The 15,695-nt window shown below is 55.3% G+C and overlaps 5 protein-coding genes across 5 annotated transcripts; 2 read left to right on the forward strand and 3 right to left on the reverse strand.

Moving 5' to 3' along the window:
* Positions 1-768: 768 nt before the first annotated feature.
* Positions 769-2,694, reverse strand: EsH8_VI_000634 (U4/U6-U5 snRNP complex subunit PRP31; the record flags this gene model as incomplete). Its single annotated transcript, XM_083271887.1, has 2 exons — positions 769-2,268; positions 2,368-2,694. The coding sequence occupies 2 exons, from the start codon at positions 2,692-2,694 to the stop codon at positions 769-771; spliced, it is 1,827 nt and encodes a 608-aa protein (XP_083127061.1).
* A 450-nt stretch (positions 2,695-3,144) lies between these two features.
* Positions 3,145-5,218, forward strand: EsH8_VI_000635 (uncharacterized protein; the record flags this gene model as incomplete). The annotated part of the gene is made up of 2 exons (XM_083271888.1): positions 3,145-3,493; positions 3,549-5,218. The coding sequence occupies 2 exons, from the start codon at positions 3,145-3,147 to the stop codon at positions 5,216-5,218; spliced, it is 2,019 nt and encodes a 672-aa protein (XP_083127062.1).
* A 1,767-nt stretch (positions 5,219-6,985) lies between these two features.
* On the reverse strand, positions 6,986-9,533 carry EsH8_VI_000636 (uncharacterized protein; the record flags this gene model as incomplete). Its single annotated transcript, XM_083271889.1, has 2 exons — positions 6,986-7,002; positions 7,904-9,533. 2 exons carry the CDS (start codon positions 9,531-9,533, stop codon positions 6,986-6,988), a joined length of 1,647 nt encoding a protein of 548 aa, XP_083127063.1.
* Positions 9,534-13,008: 3,475 nt separating this feature from the next.
* Positions 13,009-13,903, forward strand: EsH8_VI_000637 (uncharacterized protein; the record flags this gene model as incomplete). The annotated part of the gene is made up of 3 exons (XM_083271890.1): positions 13,009-13,085; positions 13,154-13,639; positions 13,702-13,903. The coding sequence occupies 3 exons, from the start codon at positions 13,009-13,011 to the stop codon at positions 13,901-13,903; spliced, it is 765 nt and encodes a 254-aa protein (XP_083127064.1).
* A 1,344-nt stretch (positions 13,904-15,247) lies between these two features.
* EsH8_VI_000638 (uncharacterized protein) lies at positions 15,248-15,649 on the reverse strand (the record flags this gene model as incomplete). The annotated part of the gene is made up of 1 exon (XM_083271891.1): positions 15,248-15,649. The coding sequence occupies one exon, from the start codon at positions 15,647-15,649 to the stop codon at positions 15,248-15,250; it is 402 nt and encodes a 133-aa protein (XP_083127065.1).
* Between the last annotated feature and the right edge of the window lie 46 nt (positions 15,650-15,695).

Raw genomic sequence — 15,695 nt, forward strand, 5'->3', positions numbered from 1 at the left:
TCGCGCTGGCCTTCTCCCGTGGGAGGAAGACCGCCTGAGGCAAAGAAAAGGCCATTGCGGCTTCTCCCAAGCTTCATTTAACTCTCAACTTGCCAATGCTCCCTTGTCTAAGGTTTGTTTCTTTTCTTTTTCTTGTGCCCTTGGTATTCCTTGGATGGACGAGCGTCGCATCCAAGGTCGGAACTTAGGCGATCATCACAACCTTCCCGGCAGCACTGACCCGAGGTGGTAGGAGGGCGGGGGAAGCCTCCCATGAGCTACTAGAATAGCATCAATGCAGAAAAATAACAACGAAACGTCAAAATAGCACAGAGGCGCATGGCGGCTTACTGAGAAAGGCGCTAGAAGACGTTGTGATTAGCCGTTGGGCGATATACATGCATACGTGCGCAATTCTTACATCCCAAGCCTCGAGAAAGAAGCCCGAACACAACCGCTGATACTTGGCCGGCTTTCGAGGAAAGACAAAAGCGTCTTGATCCCTCCCCTCCCGCCCCCCCCCTCCAAGAGCAATGATATCGTCTCATTCGATAGCCTTAAGGTGTATTGATTAAAGAAACCCAAGAACCTCCCAAAACGCCGCGCGCCGCACCCCGGTTATGCCGGCTGAGCCTCGTTGGCCGCGGATCCCGTTTCCCATCACACCCTCCATCTCCCCGGGGCCGGGCCTAGCCTCTCGGGTACGAGATGTGCTTCATCAACCTTTTTTCTTCTTCTTGAGTGCTTGACCTCCCCTGCTGTTGTTGCTCTCTACTCATGGCTCTATCTTCAGCCGCTCCGCGGAGGAGGAGGCCCCATCTTCCCTGCGCCGGTATCTACCTTTTTATTGGGAGGTAGGTCAGGCTTCTTGAAGCCTCCATTAGACGAGCCACCCACCTGAGTGAAAGTTCCACCTTTAAACCACCGGTCCTCTTCCGCCTTCCGCTTGCGACTGAGTTCAGCCTGGACCTTGGGGTCGACGAGCTCCAGGCCCTGCACGGGCGTGAAGGCAAGAGACGACGCCGTGCCCGCCCCCGCTCCTAGGCTTGTACCGACACCCGAAGTCCTAAGGCCCTTGCCACGAAGGTCAATATTGGAGTTTGCCGACTGCCCGAACCCCTTGAGCGACGATGCGGCTCCGTTCAAGGATGTCGCGCCGCCCCAGCCCTTGTTCTTGGCGCTGAGCTTGGCCCTCGTGCGCTGGTCAATTTGCAAGTTGCGAATCCTGCCGTCGTTGGCCTGGCCGATCATGCCCAAGCCTGCGGTGCCTTCTCCCGTACCGTAGCCGACCTCCCTCTCCTCCTTGCCAAAGGCCATTCTGTTCTGCGCCTTGCGCAGCTCTGTCATGGCTGTCGCCTCCTTGGCCTTTCTTGCTCTTCTTCCGCCACGCTTACGCGATGGTTTATCGTCAGGGGCAGGCAGAGCTCGTGGACCCTTGTTCGGGGGAGGCTCTGTGAGCTTCTCGAGTCGTTGGAGACATTGCTCCTTGAGATCTTCGCCCGTTGAGCCATCCGCACTGGAGTGAATGCGATCCACTCGTGCCGCAAGCAAGAGCTTAGCCGCAACGATTCGCATGGCTTGTCTCTTGAGATCGTTGGGAATGCCCTGAATGATGGGCGAGTGGTAGAGGAACCCTTGCTGCCTAACGCCAATGTTCGTAGCCAAACCCGCTGCGCCAGCCCCCTTCTTGGAGCCCCATGCTGCTATGTTGCATGAAGGTGTCTTGGACAGACCTGTAAGACCGCCAGCGGCGTTCAACAGCTGCGCAGCTGTCAACGATCCAATCATGGCAGTCAGGTTTGGCGCAAAAAGATTCATGCGCGACTGAACGTATTCTGTCAGGGTCTTCTTCGCTTTGTCGAGGGAGATGACCATCTCGCATGCTCTGAATACGCGCTCTAATTCATCCTGTGACATTTCCCGGCCCTTTGTGGTCGTGGCTTCTACCGTCACGATCATCAAGGACGGACCATCGAGGACTGACCGCAGCGACGCCTTAAGAGGGTTTTCCGTTGAATGTTGCAGCTTCTTGATGTTATCCGAGTCCAGCGGCCCATTGCCCAAGATGGCGACGACCTTCGCATATTCCAGCGGATTGGTGATGAGCGTCTCGAGTTCAGGGAACCGTAATGAGTAGTGATCTCTAATATACTTGTGCACCAAAACTATCTCGCCGTCAATAAGTGTAGACAGGCTGTTCGACTGCGTTAGGAGGTGGTATTCGGGGTGATCTTCGATGTTGCCGACAAGCTCCGTAGGGGTGGGTTGCGACTGGTAGTGTGCGATTTTCTGTAGCGTTCGAATAACGATGTCAGGGCTAGTTCTCCCAAGAGACGATGTAAACACTGCTTCAAGAGAGCCAGACGTGTTTTTGGGGGAGTCACTAACCTCTAGTACGGGCTCCAATGTCTGCATGAGGCTGGCAACGCTGCGAACGTCGTTCACGCCGCCCAGCTGCATCTTCTCAACCTTTGCTTTGGCGTCCTCTGCATCTTCAGCGGATTCGACGCCGCCTTTGGCTACGCCTCCCATTTCTTCATCCTCCTCATCAGGTTCACTCTGGTCTCCGTCAAGATCCATGTCGCCTAAGGATTTGCGACCATTCGCCTGGGGCGTATCGTCGATGCCAAGAGGATCATGGTCTTGTTGTACATCCTCTGCTTCCGAGCCGGAGTCCTCGAAATCCTGAAGAAGCTCGTCTGCAAGAGTGGCCATGGTGCCGGTCGCGACTGTCGTGTAATCTGTTTAATCGTATTATCGCGTGTGATGGGAAACGGCGCAACAGTTAAATGTAGGTTTGTAGTGACGAAAAGTTGTCTTCTCCTGTAGGAGCCTTGCGAGGCTGCGTAGCTTTTCCTTGTGGCGTATGGGGTCCCCAGCCACACAATCTCGTTATCGGCGTGGCTAAACACCGATAAGAGCTGCTTTTTTCCAATCACGGTTCAGCCTTGGGCCGGCAACAACAACGTTGAATTCACGATCGACGCCTCGAGGTATCGACATCCATCTGAAACCATTGTCGCTCGACTTCTCTAATACCGCTCATCGATCACTTAGTTTCATTGATTTGTCTACAAGGAAATAATTGTGGAAGCGACCGATACCAGCTGTATGCGACTGCGCGCCACTACCAGCGACTCTATCCCCCAGCAATAAACCGCGACAATGGAGGCATCACGAGGACCACCCAAGGTCAAGAACAAGGCCCCCGCGCCTGTTCAGATCTCCGCGGAACAACTGCTCCGCGAAGCGGTTGACCGCCAGGAGGTCGCACTGCAAGCGCCCACACAGCGTTTTGCGGACCTGGAGGAGCTACACGAGTTCCAGGGCCGAAAAAGAAGAGAGTTCGAGGATTATGTGCGGCGCAACAGAGTCAACCTCAACAACTGGATGCGCTATGCACAATGGGAACTGGAGCAAAAGGAATTTGCGCGCGCGAGATCAATCTTTGAGCGTGCACTCGATGTGCACCCCAACGACATTCGTCTCTGGATCAGGTACATTGAATCCGAGAGTAAGGAATTCATCTCCAAATCAGATACAGGGTCGGAAAGCTAACCGCGTCGTAGTGAAATGCCGGAACATCAACCATGCGCGAAATGTTCTAGACAGAGCGGTCACGCGACTGCCCCGTGTTGATAAGCTATGGTACAAGTACGTGTACATGGAGGAGATGTTGGGCAACGTTCCAGGAACTCGCCAAGTCTTCGACCGTTGGATGCAGTGGCAGCCTGACGAAGCCGCATGGAGCGCCTACATCAAGCTAGAAAAGAGATACGGCGAGTTCGACAGAGCCAGGGACATTTTCCGGGCATTCACCATCGTTCACCCGGAACCCAGAAATTGGATCAAATGGGCACGTTTTGAGGAGGAGTTCGGTACCAGTGACATGGTTCGCGACGTATTCGGAACGGCCATCGAGGAGTTGGGCGACGAGTTCGTGGACGAGAAGCTCTTCATTGCCTATGCACGGTATGAGGCGAAATTGAAGGAGTACGAGCGAGCCAGAGCAATTTACAAATATGCTCTGGATCGATTGCCTCGCTCCCGGTCAATGATCCTCCATAAGGCCTATACGACGTTTGAGAAACAGTTTGGAGACAGGGACGGCGTCGAAGATGTCGTTTTATCAAAGCGCCGTGTCTTTTACGAAGCCCAAGTCAAGGAGAACCCGAAGAACTACGACACCTGGTTCGACTACACACGCCTTGAGGAGACTGCCGGCGATCTCGACAGAGTCAGAGATGTATACGAGAGAGCCGTTGCCCAGGTACCGCCAGCACAAGAGAAGAGGTTCTGGAGGCGATACATGTACCTCTGGATCAATTACGCCATCTTCGAAGAGCTTCAGGCAAAGGATGCTGAGCGAGCTAGGCAAATCTACAAGGTTTGCCTGGAGTTGATACCTCATAAGAAGTTCACGTTTGCCAAGATCTGGCTGCTCAAGGCGCAGTTTGAGATTCGGCAGGGTGAGCTTACGGCGGCTCGCAAGACTCTGGGACAAGCTATTGGCATGTGCCCAAAGGACAAGCTGTTTAGGGGGTACATCGAGTTGGAACTAAAGCTCTTCGAGTTTCTGCGGTGCCGGACGCTGTACGAAAAGCACATTGAGTGGAATCCCTCCAACTGCCAGACCTGGATCAAATTCGCCGAGCTTGAACGTGGCCTTGACGACCTGGAGCGGACTAGGGCCATTTTCGAGCTGGCCGTGAGCCAACCTGTTCTAGACATGCCCGAGTTGCTGTGGAAGGCCTACATTGACTTTGAGGAAGAAGAGGGGGAGTACGAGAGGACAAGGGAACTCTACGAGCGCCTTCTCGAGAAGACAGATCACGTCAAGGTCTGGATCAGCTACGCCCACTTCGAGCTCAACATACCCGAGGACGAGGAAGAAGCGGACGAGGAGGCGCCGATCAGCAACGAGGCCAAGGCGAGGGCGCGCAAGGTTTTCGAGCGCGCACACAAGAGCATGCGAGACAAGGATCTCAAGGAGGAGACGGTCACGCTACTCAACGCGTGGTTGTCGTTCGAGAGAACACACGGCACAGCCGAGGACGTGGAGAAGGTGCAGAAGCTGATGCCTCGCAAGACGAAGCGAAGAAGGCGCCTGGAGGACGACAGCTTCGAGGAATATATCGACTACGTCTTCCCGGCCGACGACAGGCAGACCCAGAACCTGTCGAACCTGCTGGCCATGGCGCAAGCCTGGAAGCAGCAGGGAGGGGACGCCGCGGCGTAAACCCCCGTTTTGAGGGAGGCTTTGTTATTTTTGTATCTATACCACTACCGATTGTCAAAGATAGGTTTAATTCAAGTTGCCCTGCAATAGAAAGGGTTCGGGTCAAGCATGTCTCGTTGTACGTCTCCAGACTCCCACCCCCCCCCCCCTTTCCACGGATATCCCGGATTGCTCATCGGCTGGAGCTTACACCGGTTGGTATGCCGAGATCCGGTTTTCTCAGACAGACCGAGATGGGGACACCTATAAGCCAGAGGCGCGGGAATCGGTGGGGGGTAACCATCCAAGTCACCGTGATCACGGTGATCCCTAAAAGCAGACTTGTCGAGCCGGCCAGTCATCTGACGATACCTCGCCAATAACGGACCACAGGCAGGCGGAGATGAGGGACGCGGAATCGAGAACAATTTTCGGTGTACGATGATGTCATCTTTTCACCCTGATTTCTCAGCCGCCTATCACCACCACCCTGTTCCGACATGACGCTAAGGCAAACCACGTCGACTCCCTCCCCCGGCATGGTGGTACCTGCCCCCTCACTTATGTACCTATGTATCGCCCATTAAAACGTCAAACATGTCGGGCGGAACAGGGAATGGGTGAACGGGCACTGCCGGGTGAGTTCCCCCTCCCCCAACGTGTGCGTACGGCTTTTGCAGCATGCCGCCCACTGTTCCGAGTCTCTGAGAAGCAAGCAAGAAACTAGCAGAGTAGGGCGGTATCTGTCGCCTGGGCCCTCTACCCTCTCTCGCTTCCCACTCTCGTTTCCTCACCTCTGGTCTGTCTATCCCGAGGTAGCAGGCACAGTAGACACAGCAGGCAGGGCAAAAAGCACCGCAAAACAAGCAACATGACATCTAGATACAGCACCGACCAACAACAAAACAGTAGAGCCCACTCACCTACAACCCCACCCACACATCCCTCCTGTTCATCGGGCAATTCCTCGCGGGGGTTACATATCTTGGCACCAGGAGGTAGTGTGGACAGCGTGGGATGTTTCGGAGCCGTCCGCCTGCCAAGACAGTATGTCACGCACAACGGCGTCAGGTAACGGCGGGGGCGGTCGGGGCTGACAAACAGCGGGATGCAAAAGTCATGTCTCATACTCGTTGAATCGGAACTACATACCCTAATCCGTTGCAAGGTCCAAAATGCCTATCCAAAGAAAGAACAATATAAAGAAAAAGGAAAATCCCCGACAGGAAGATAACATAAGAGACTGGGAGGCATCGCGATTCAGTGATGACAATGAAAAAGGAGTGTACAGGGGGAGGAAAATTGACCTTCTACAACACCATTTGTGCTGATTACCCGTTGGACTGAGTAATGAGACCCATAAAGCCGTCTTTTCCGCCGTATATCATCATCCTGCATATGCCCCCCCTCCCTTTCGGCATTTTCTCCAATCTTTCAAAAAAGCCGCCATCCCTCACCGCCGCTTGTCAGTTGCCGCGCTAGGGGGGGAAATGTCCGGCCTGTCTCAGGAACAGGGGGTTCCTTCCTGTCGGTTTCTGTTCGCATCGATCAGTTGGGCCCTCCCGGTTGTGAAGGTGGCCAGATATCTCCCTACATTCACAAGGCTAGCCGGCCCCAATCGGACCACAGCGATCGGTTTCGATCTGGGCTCCATCGATTGCTCGTTTGGTCTGAGTTGCATGCTGCAAATTCCCTCCGCTTGGTACGACCCTCATGCGCAGAGGCTGACGAAGACCACAGTGTTGACCAGCGCTGGTGCGTCTAGTGGTTGATTGTGGCGATGGCCGATTAGTAACGGCGGCGGTCTGTCACAACCCAATTATAATCAGTTATGGTCCATAGTACAAGAGAAATTTCGTGTAGATTTTGTGACAAAGGGGAAAAGGGGAGTCCATCTATCTGAGTAAACGCAATGCATGGCGGCTGCTCGTCGAGGGCCAGTGTGGAATGTGTGTGAAACGCCAGTTCTACATCTCCCAATTCTTTCAGTCTTTCCCAATCTTGTTTTCACCAGAGGTAACTGGCGGTGCAGGCGATATCTGAACTTGTCGTAACGTCGTAAATATTTTGTACAGTCATGAATACTTCGTAAAAAATACTTGGTGCGAGAGCAGAAAGAGAGACATGGCAGGGAGTGACGCGGCGGCTGCCCTTTCCAATGTCGAGGCTGTCTCGGCGGAGCGAGACATGGTAATTAGCAGGGCTTGTCGATCTGTTGCCTCTTCAGTCTCCATCACCTCCTGGTGTCATAGCCAACAGGGGGCGCAGGCAAGTGCCCGGCAGAGTACGGGTTGTCGTCGTAGTAAACAGACCCGTAATCATACCGATCCTCTCGCGGAGACGCTGGAGTGTACCAGTCATCAGCCCTGCTTCTTCCGCCATAACCGCTGTTGAGCCTCTTCTGCCGCTCAATGCGTCTCTGGTGTCGTAATGCCTTTTCTTGTTGGAATTGCTTGCACTCGTGGGTCATCTCCTTTGCTTCCTTGAGCTCAGACCAGGCCCCCTTGATGCCGAGAGCTGCGATTCCAACAGATGCGGCGTCTTGGAGCATCGCCTTCGTCTTAAGCTTCTTCGCTTCTTGCGGACTGAGTCGACCCTCCCTGACAGCTTTCTGTCGAGCATTGCGTTTTTCCATACTTTGATAGACTCCATGCGCCGCATGAATGGTGGCAACGGCCGCGAGACCGGTTGTGATAACTTGCTTACCTCTCATTTTCCTTGCACGCTTCTCATCATCGTCCGAGTCCCCTAGATCCGAATCGGAGCTGCCTTCAGATTTGCCTCCTCTGCGTCGGGAACGGTCTCGACGCCGGCTTGTGTAAGATGATCTGTCATCATCGTATGCCTCGCGTCCACCCCGGCCGTGGCCTCGGTCGTAGCCGTCGTCGTACTCGTCGGAATACTTTCGGCTCAGGCCGCGACGGGAGCTGCGGTCGTCATAGTAGCTGTCGTCGCGAGCATACTTGTCTCTCTCCTTCTCTTCGGGGTCGCTTCCAATGCCGATCTTGGCCAGTCTCTTCCTGGCCGAGTCTACGACGCTGCGACTCCTGCTCCGTTGGCGTCGGCCATCGCGACTCGAAGCCCGGCTGTCGTAAGAATCGGCGCTGCGCCCTCGGCTGCGGGAGCGGACATTCTCGATTGCCTTCTTTGCGCCAAATGCGCCTAATCCGGCAGTGGCCAGAGCAGCCAAGCCTGGTCCGCCGCCTCCGCCATCCGAACGGGCGCGCGACCTGGATCGGCTTCGACCAGTCCTGCGGTCCTCTTCGATGTTGCGCTTGGATCCGTTGATGACGCGATTCCCGAGCAGACCACCGATGACAGACTCGGCCAGGCCCAGCTTGCCCTGCTTCTCACCGCTCTGTGCAGCGTCAATGGTGGCAGCGCCGGCGGCTGCGGTGAGAATGCGCTTCGTCTTCTCGCCCTTCCAACCACCGGGTTCCTTGGCAACACGGAAGGCCTCAGTAGCTCCGGCGATAAGAGAGGCCATGGCTGCCTTTTGCATCTTGTTAGCAGCTTCTCCTCCTGGGCCTCTAGACTTGGACCGAGAGCCTCTAGAGTCAGGGCTGCCTCGTCGGCTCCGGGTGTCGCTGCGCCTGTCGTCTTGGCCGCCGGCGCCTGTGAGGGCCTTCACTGCAACCCCCAATCCAGAGGCCGCCAGCGCGTTCTCCAAAAAGGACTTGTGGCTTTTCTTCTCCCTATCACCCTCGTCTTCGGAGTAATATTCGCTGACCCTGCCGTCGCGACCGCGGTGCATAACGTAGGTGGACTTGCCATCCTCCTTTTCCTTGCGCTTGCTGTAGAATTCTGCACCCTGGTAACCGGCCAGTGCTCCAGCGGCACCCAAGGCGGCAGATGTCAGATAGTTTCGCTCGACATCACCGCCGTGGTCCTTGGCTTCTTTTCTGTCATAGAGTTCCTTGCCACCAAAGGCCAAAGCTGCGCCGGCGACAGCAGCTATGATTTTCTCCTGCTGGTTGAGAACGCGTTTGCGGGACCTCGCCTCCTCTTCGGCGTAGTAAAGGCTCCCGGCTTTCTTGCTGCGACGATCATAGTCGCGGTCGTAGTATCTGTCCCGGTCGTCGTAGCCTCGCGGATCGTCGTAGTAGCCGGGTTCTGCGGAACGGGTTCTGCGAGAGTCTCTGTACCCAGGGGGAGGGAAATCCCGACGGACTTCCTCGACGGCGAGTTCGGTGTTCTCTCGAGCCCTGGGGACGACTTCGTGAGACTGGTAGACCTTCAGATAAGGGTCGTCTGCATAACGGGGGTCGATTCTCTCCTCGCGACGCTCCTCGCGCACGTAGCGGCGAGTGCGTTGAGGCTCATAGTCGTAGCTCATGCTGATCGACGAGGGCTGGCAAAGGTGCCAAGGCGGCTCGTCAGATGCGTGGTGTTGAAGCGGGGTGTTGTAAGTCTATGGCTGAAGCAACTAGGTATCGGGTGTGGGTTCGAGCGCAGCACCAGACGGTATTTGCAATGGTAAAAGATGAGGGTTTCTGCCTTGTCAAGAATTCTATGGCTTTGAGACGTCGTTGTGTCTATGGGTGGTTGGAGTGGTAGAACGAAAAACGATCCCAGAGGAGAGGGAAGGAGGGGAAGAAATGATGACCGCAGACTGGGGGGGCCAGGGTTGGAAGTGGTGGGTTGGCAAGGGTCCAGCAAGACGGGAAGGAAAGGCAATCTGTGAGTGTCAGGCATGGCGAGACCAGCCGGGCAGTTCAGGCAGAGTGGCCAGCCAGAAACAGCCAGGCTGGCAGGGCAGGGCAGGGTTGGGTGGCCAAAGACATGGATGCAACTTCTTGACGGCTCGGCGTTGCACGTCGCTGCAGCAGAGAAGCGGAGGGTGCGGAATCTAGGCTTACAATAATGGCTCTTGCGCCACGCTCTGCGTAGGGAGACCACAGGTACCGAGCCCGCCCACACCTGGTGATTCGGTACTTGTGTACGGGTACCTAGGCTAGACCCTTCCATTCTTCCACCTCTATTCTAATCGCACAACATGGGTGAAGTGGTAGCCCATCTACGCAATGGAGCAATGGGGCCAGCCCATTTACAATGCCATTTGGCCAGCCCGTAGCCCCTCAACCCGAAAATAGTCTTCTCTGTTGTTCGGTCACCCAATTTCCCACTTGGTCAGTGTCAAATTGGCTGGGCACCAAGGCAAGAACGAATGGTGGTCAGGCTGCCTAGTGCGCCAGAGATTTTGTTAGTGCCTTTGGAAGTGGCCATGGAGGACGGGTGCTCCCTGCGACAGCCCGATGTCTTACCTACAACGTCAGGGCCACGACTGCCGCGTCTCTCTCAGGGCCGTTAGGGATGTGGAAGAAAGAGCAGGCTGGTGAGCCTTCTCACATTTCCAGTTCTCAGACCAAAGGGCTGCACCCCGCTGAAACCCGAGTAGCTGTGCTGTAGGAAAGGCCGCGAAGGCGAGGACAGAAGCATGTACACCCTCCACGCCCCCCAATGTTTCTGGCTGTGCTTTTTGCAGCAGCATTAGTGCATGTCGCATCGGTCCCTCCTTCTACCAACCTGCAACTTGTGACCTGTGACTCCTGGGAATGGAGGGTAGGGAGGACACCGCAGCCATAAAATGATGTCATACGGGCAGGCATGCCGGCCAATCGAGTATCAGAGATGGGTTGAGCCTTGCCTGGGACCGAGCGCCGACAGAGGGTCGCATGTACAGGTACGAGGGGCTCTGCGAAGTGATGCTCGGTCTGTCCGTAAGTACTGTCGCTACGTCGTGCGTGCAGCATGTCCCACTACATGCGTGAGGGTCTTGATGAATTCATTTGTTTTCTATTTCCCGGGACCCCGTTCCCGTTTGGTACGAGGCCCCGGATCAATCTGGGCTGATGGCTAGAGATTAATTGGGCATCTTTTCTGGTCACCGAAACCGTAGCAATGCAGGGACTCGAGTCCGTCAGGTAGATTGCGAGTTCGGTGGAGGGCTGTCCTGTTGGTGTGGCAGACGGTGTCATGGCGCATTGGTGACGAGTAGGTGAAGGCTGTGTGAGTAAGTGGATGGACTATACACTACCGGTAGGTAGTGTAGCATGCCCCGCGGTGACGAGAATCCGAAGAGGGGAAGCCTGCTAGGTGGAGAACCATGACCGGTGACGTACTACCTATGTTGCTGCCCCTGTCTTCTGCTCAATGCCACTGAGGCTGGGTTACGTGGCGCAGTCCCCTCACCGTCCCGTTGCAAAACCGTGAGTGGTTCTGAGTGCCCTGGAAGAATCCGATGCACGACTGACCTGGCACACGTGAACAGTGGACGCCGTGGATACTGGTGGTCTTGAAGCGCAGAAGGCTCGTACATACATACAGTGTGCATGACACCGGTTACAACGGTACACCATCCCAACCTGTCTGCTCCATCACCGGGCAATATTGGCTGACTCTGGGCGTATCCTAGCCTCCAGGGAGTGCAGCCGAGTGGCTTGTTCTTCCACTTCATACCCCATGAGGGAGGGTGCGTGTCTTTCGTGTCCCGGGTCACGTGGGCCCGACAGCAAAAGGTACGGTACGGCCCAGCCCTTCCAGGGCCTAAATACATTGGGTATGAATTTGCAACGGGGCTAACCGTTGTCAACAACGGCGAAACGGGGAAACACCCGAAGGCGGGGCCCCTGGTTCCTGTCCCCCCAAGCCCAAGGTAAACAATGCTATTGTGTGATTCGTTCAGAACAACGTCGCCGACCAATGATGCAATCCGCTCAGTGGAAGCCGGCTACTACCCGCCAACCACAACCCTCCCTCCACCTACTACGGTAATACCTCTCTACCTTATTCAATCACAAAATAACAATGCCAGCAATTATCGCCCGTCCCAGGAGTAACGCATCATTCATCACTAGAGCTGCCACGGGTTTTCTTTATGTTTTTTTTTTTTGTCGAGCAGCTCAAGGGATATTCCAACGTTAAGACGAGTTTCCCGGTGCATCAATTGGGTCGAGGAGGATATCTTCATGGTGTCGTGTCGTATGGGGCGCACCTTACTTGATGTACTTTTCCCCCTCCCGGCCCCGTAATTGCATGGTTGTTTTTTCTTTTCTTCCCCAGCCTCCCATGAACCCATTTCACGATCAAGGCTGGCAAACACGCAACCTGGCGCCAATCAAGTCCTTTGGTCGCTCAAGTGAGCCAACGCCGCGATGCCATTACCCGTGTGTCCGTTCCATGTAATCGTTCGCGCGCTGTGCGAGGCAAGGCGTTGCAACTTGATTCGATGGCCGGCGTCATACACGCAAGCAAACGTACAAAGGTCAACGTCACGCCAGGAAATTTGCTGCGACCTGCCCTGCTTTTTTGCAGTCTTTCCCAGCGTGCTTGCACCCTGCTCACGCCGTGTCGCGCTGCCTTCTCGCTGTTGCTGTGGCTGCAAGGGCATCGAGCATCTCTACCCAACCTCCGCTTTCCAAGGAATACAGACCGGGGCCTACACCAAGATTTTCCCACTTCTTTCTCGCCCCTCACGAAGGACCAACACGCAATTCCCAACTCGCTTCCACCACCGCTGTCGCCATGCTTCCCAATTCGTCCTGGCCTGGTTGTACCCGGCCATCTTGACCGCGTACGGCGTCATTTCTCTCTTGACCGATTCACCAAGCTCTGTTTGTTATTTAAACTAGTGGCCAACCATCCCAGCCTGTCTCTCGAAGCTCTCTCTCTTTCTCTCCATCCGTAGCCGTCCGCCTTGTTTTATCTAGCCAGTGATACCCCCCCCAGGAGACTCAGCAGTCCTCCCCCTCCCAACAAATCTGTGATACACCCCCCTTCAGTTTCCAGACAAAACATCAACAACCGTTAACATGAAGTCCGCCATCCTGTCTCTGGCCTTGGCCGCCAAGCTCGCCGCTGCCAACCCACTTCAAGGCCGCCAAGCTGGGTAAGACATATTCCACATGAGAAAGCCAGAGCCTCCGAGCCGCCGGACATGGACTAACAGGGGCTTAGCTCTGACGGCGCCTTTACTTCCGCCGCCGATGCTCTCATCTCGGCTTACATCCCCCCCGACCAGTGGAACTCTTTGACCTCAGCCGTCGGCCCCGGCGCCAGCGCCGCCGGCATCACCGGGGACGTCAAGTCCTACATCTACTCCGTCCTCAAGGCCACCAGCACTCCCGAGTGGTTCGTCAACGCCATCCCGACCGCCTACTCCAGCAACTACGCCGCCCTCGAGTCTGCCATTGAGAGCCTCCGCCCTACCGCCGCCGCCGGCACCCCCGTGCCTACCGTCATCGCCGTCACTACCACCGACGCCGAGGGCAACACCATTACCACCAGCCTCTCCGCCACAATCACTCCTGTCCCGACCACCATCACCACCGACCTGTTCCCTACCCTGTCCCCGAGCGTCATCACCAGCACCGACTCCGCCGGCAGCACTTACACCTCGACTGTTCTGGGCACCAACGTCACCGAGTCCGCCGACACCACTGCGTAAGCTTCTCCTCTATTCCCACCTCCGACCCTGTCACCGTCTCGCTAACAATCCTGCACAGTACCGTATCCGCCACGGAGACTGTCACCACCGTCACAGATTCCGCAACCGAGTCTAGCGATGCTACCGCTACGGATGCCACTAGCACTGGCGCCAGCGGCACCGCACCTGCCTCGACCGAAGCCCCTAACGCCGCCCCGACCGCCATGGTCCACGGCCTGGCGGGTGTCGCCGCCATTGTCGGTCTCGTCATGGTGCTCTAAGGGGAGCAGAGTTGCAGAGCAACTGCAACCCCCCCCCAAGTTTGGAATTATGAGGCGACGGGCATATGAGTACTTGTAGATTATGACTGCTTGCATTTAACATCATCATCCGTGTCGGGCCATGGGGCAACGGCAGCGACCGAGCAAAAACACATGGCCACGGACGGCAACATAGTAATGAGTAATACGAATATGGTACGATGATCTTGAGAACAAAAGAATGAGATTTTATAAGAAATAAGAAACGCCCGTCACGCCCGCTGGAGCATGGCCATGCTTGCTGCGTCGTCGCCTTGTCTGGGAAGGGGCGTTCCGTCTCGGACGCAAGGTGATACAAGCCCCCTCGTCACATGGTGCAAGCAAAAGCAACATATATATGTGACAGCCTACTACCCTGGCTACTCGTGTTACCAAATGGGCGGCTTGTGTGACCTCTAGTGTAGGCACGCCGGTTGAGGAGAAATCATTGCCGTGGTTCATCAGAGCAGCACAGAGGACCTGACCTGGTATGTTCCCAGCATGAACGCCAACCACTCCGTATTTATTCGATTTTTTTTAGGTCCTATTCGTACAATGCAACACCAGCTTGACTCATTGCGTGGTGATGCTCTCTTCGTTTTCCATGTGATGATGAGCTAAAGAAAAGAGAGAGAAGTCTAGAACCATGAACCACCGCCTCCTATTTCCTCTGTGAACCGCTCGAATGCATTTCGTGCCCCTCCTTGTTCCCTGAAAAAAGCATGCAGAAACTATGTGCAATAAGAAAAAGGAAGAAACTTTTTTTTCTTCGCCTAACAAGAGGCGAGAGGAGAAGAGAACCATCCATGATGAGGAAATCCATCGAATGAAAGTAGACCGTTGACTGTGATGTCGGACCTGCCTGCGCCGAGTACGCCGGAGAAGAGACTTTCATCAAACTGTGTCTGAAGGCTGTAAATGCGGAAGAGCAGCAGCTTCTCTCCAACGCAAGATGCGCAGACGCCTGCTTTCCCTTTCGTTCGCCTCTGATTAATCCACCGTCCGATTATTTCTGAACCAAACCCTCCCGTGGGTAAGTTGCTAGCCGCCTGGCAGCAAATCTCCTCGCCGTCTCTCCCCTTCGCGAGAAAGAAGTAAAGAACTTTTCCAATCATTCAATGACAACAATAATGGCGGATTCGTTTCGCCTGATCCCAAGAAACGTTGCAAATTCAACGACACTCGGAGAGTGCGGGAGATTGCCCAAGATCCGGCAGCGGATGATCGCCAAGTCCAGAAGTTGGCAGCTGTCGAAGATATTCCCACACAGAGCTGCGTAATTCGTTAAACATTCCTGACTTGTCGTCCTTGAACCAGATGCCCCGCTCAGGACAGCTCGGCCATGGTGGCCAGCTCCTTTGCTTCTCCCCAGAGTAATTCCATGTTGTCCAGAGGCGGTTTGTCGTCGCCCTGGAGGATCGCTTCGTAATAAGCAATCAAATTCTTGAGACCAGCCGTGTTGACGGTCTCCCCCGTGGCGTCTGCCACTGCACATGCCCGAAACTCCTCAAACATCTCCAAATCAAAATGACGGGCCAAGAAATGAGACCAGAACCGATAAAGGGATATCATGTCGCCAGGGATTTCCCCAGCCATAGCGTCCCGCCGTTTGGAGAGCGCACGTGTACGAAATTCAGTGTATGGGACGTCATCGATGTGAGACTCCGAAACCGAGTTCTCTTCTCCGATACGCATCACCAGATGCGCGCGTTGAGACGGACTCGACATGTCGCTGCTGCTGCTGCTGCTGCTGCCACCCGGTGCTGCCCTACCG

The sequence above is a fragment of the Colletotrichum jinshuiense genome, chromosome 6 (assembly GCF_051148585.1).
Source record: "Colletotrichum jinshuiense chromosome 6, complete sequence".
Lineage (NCBI taxonomy): Eukaryota > Fungi > Ascomycota > Sordariomycetes > Glomerellales > Glomerellaceae > Colletotrichum > Colletotrichum jinshuiense.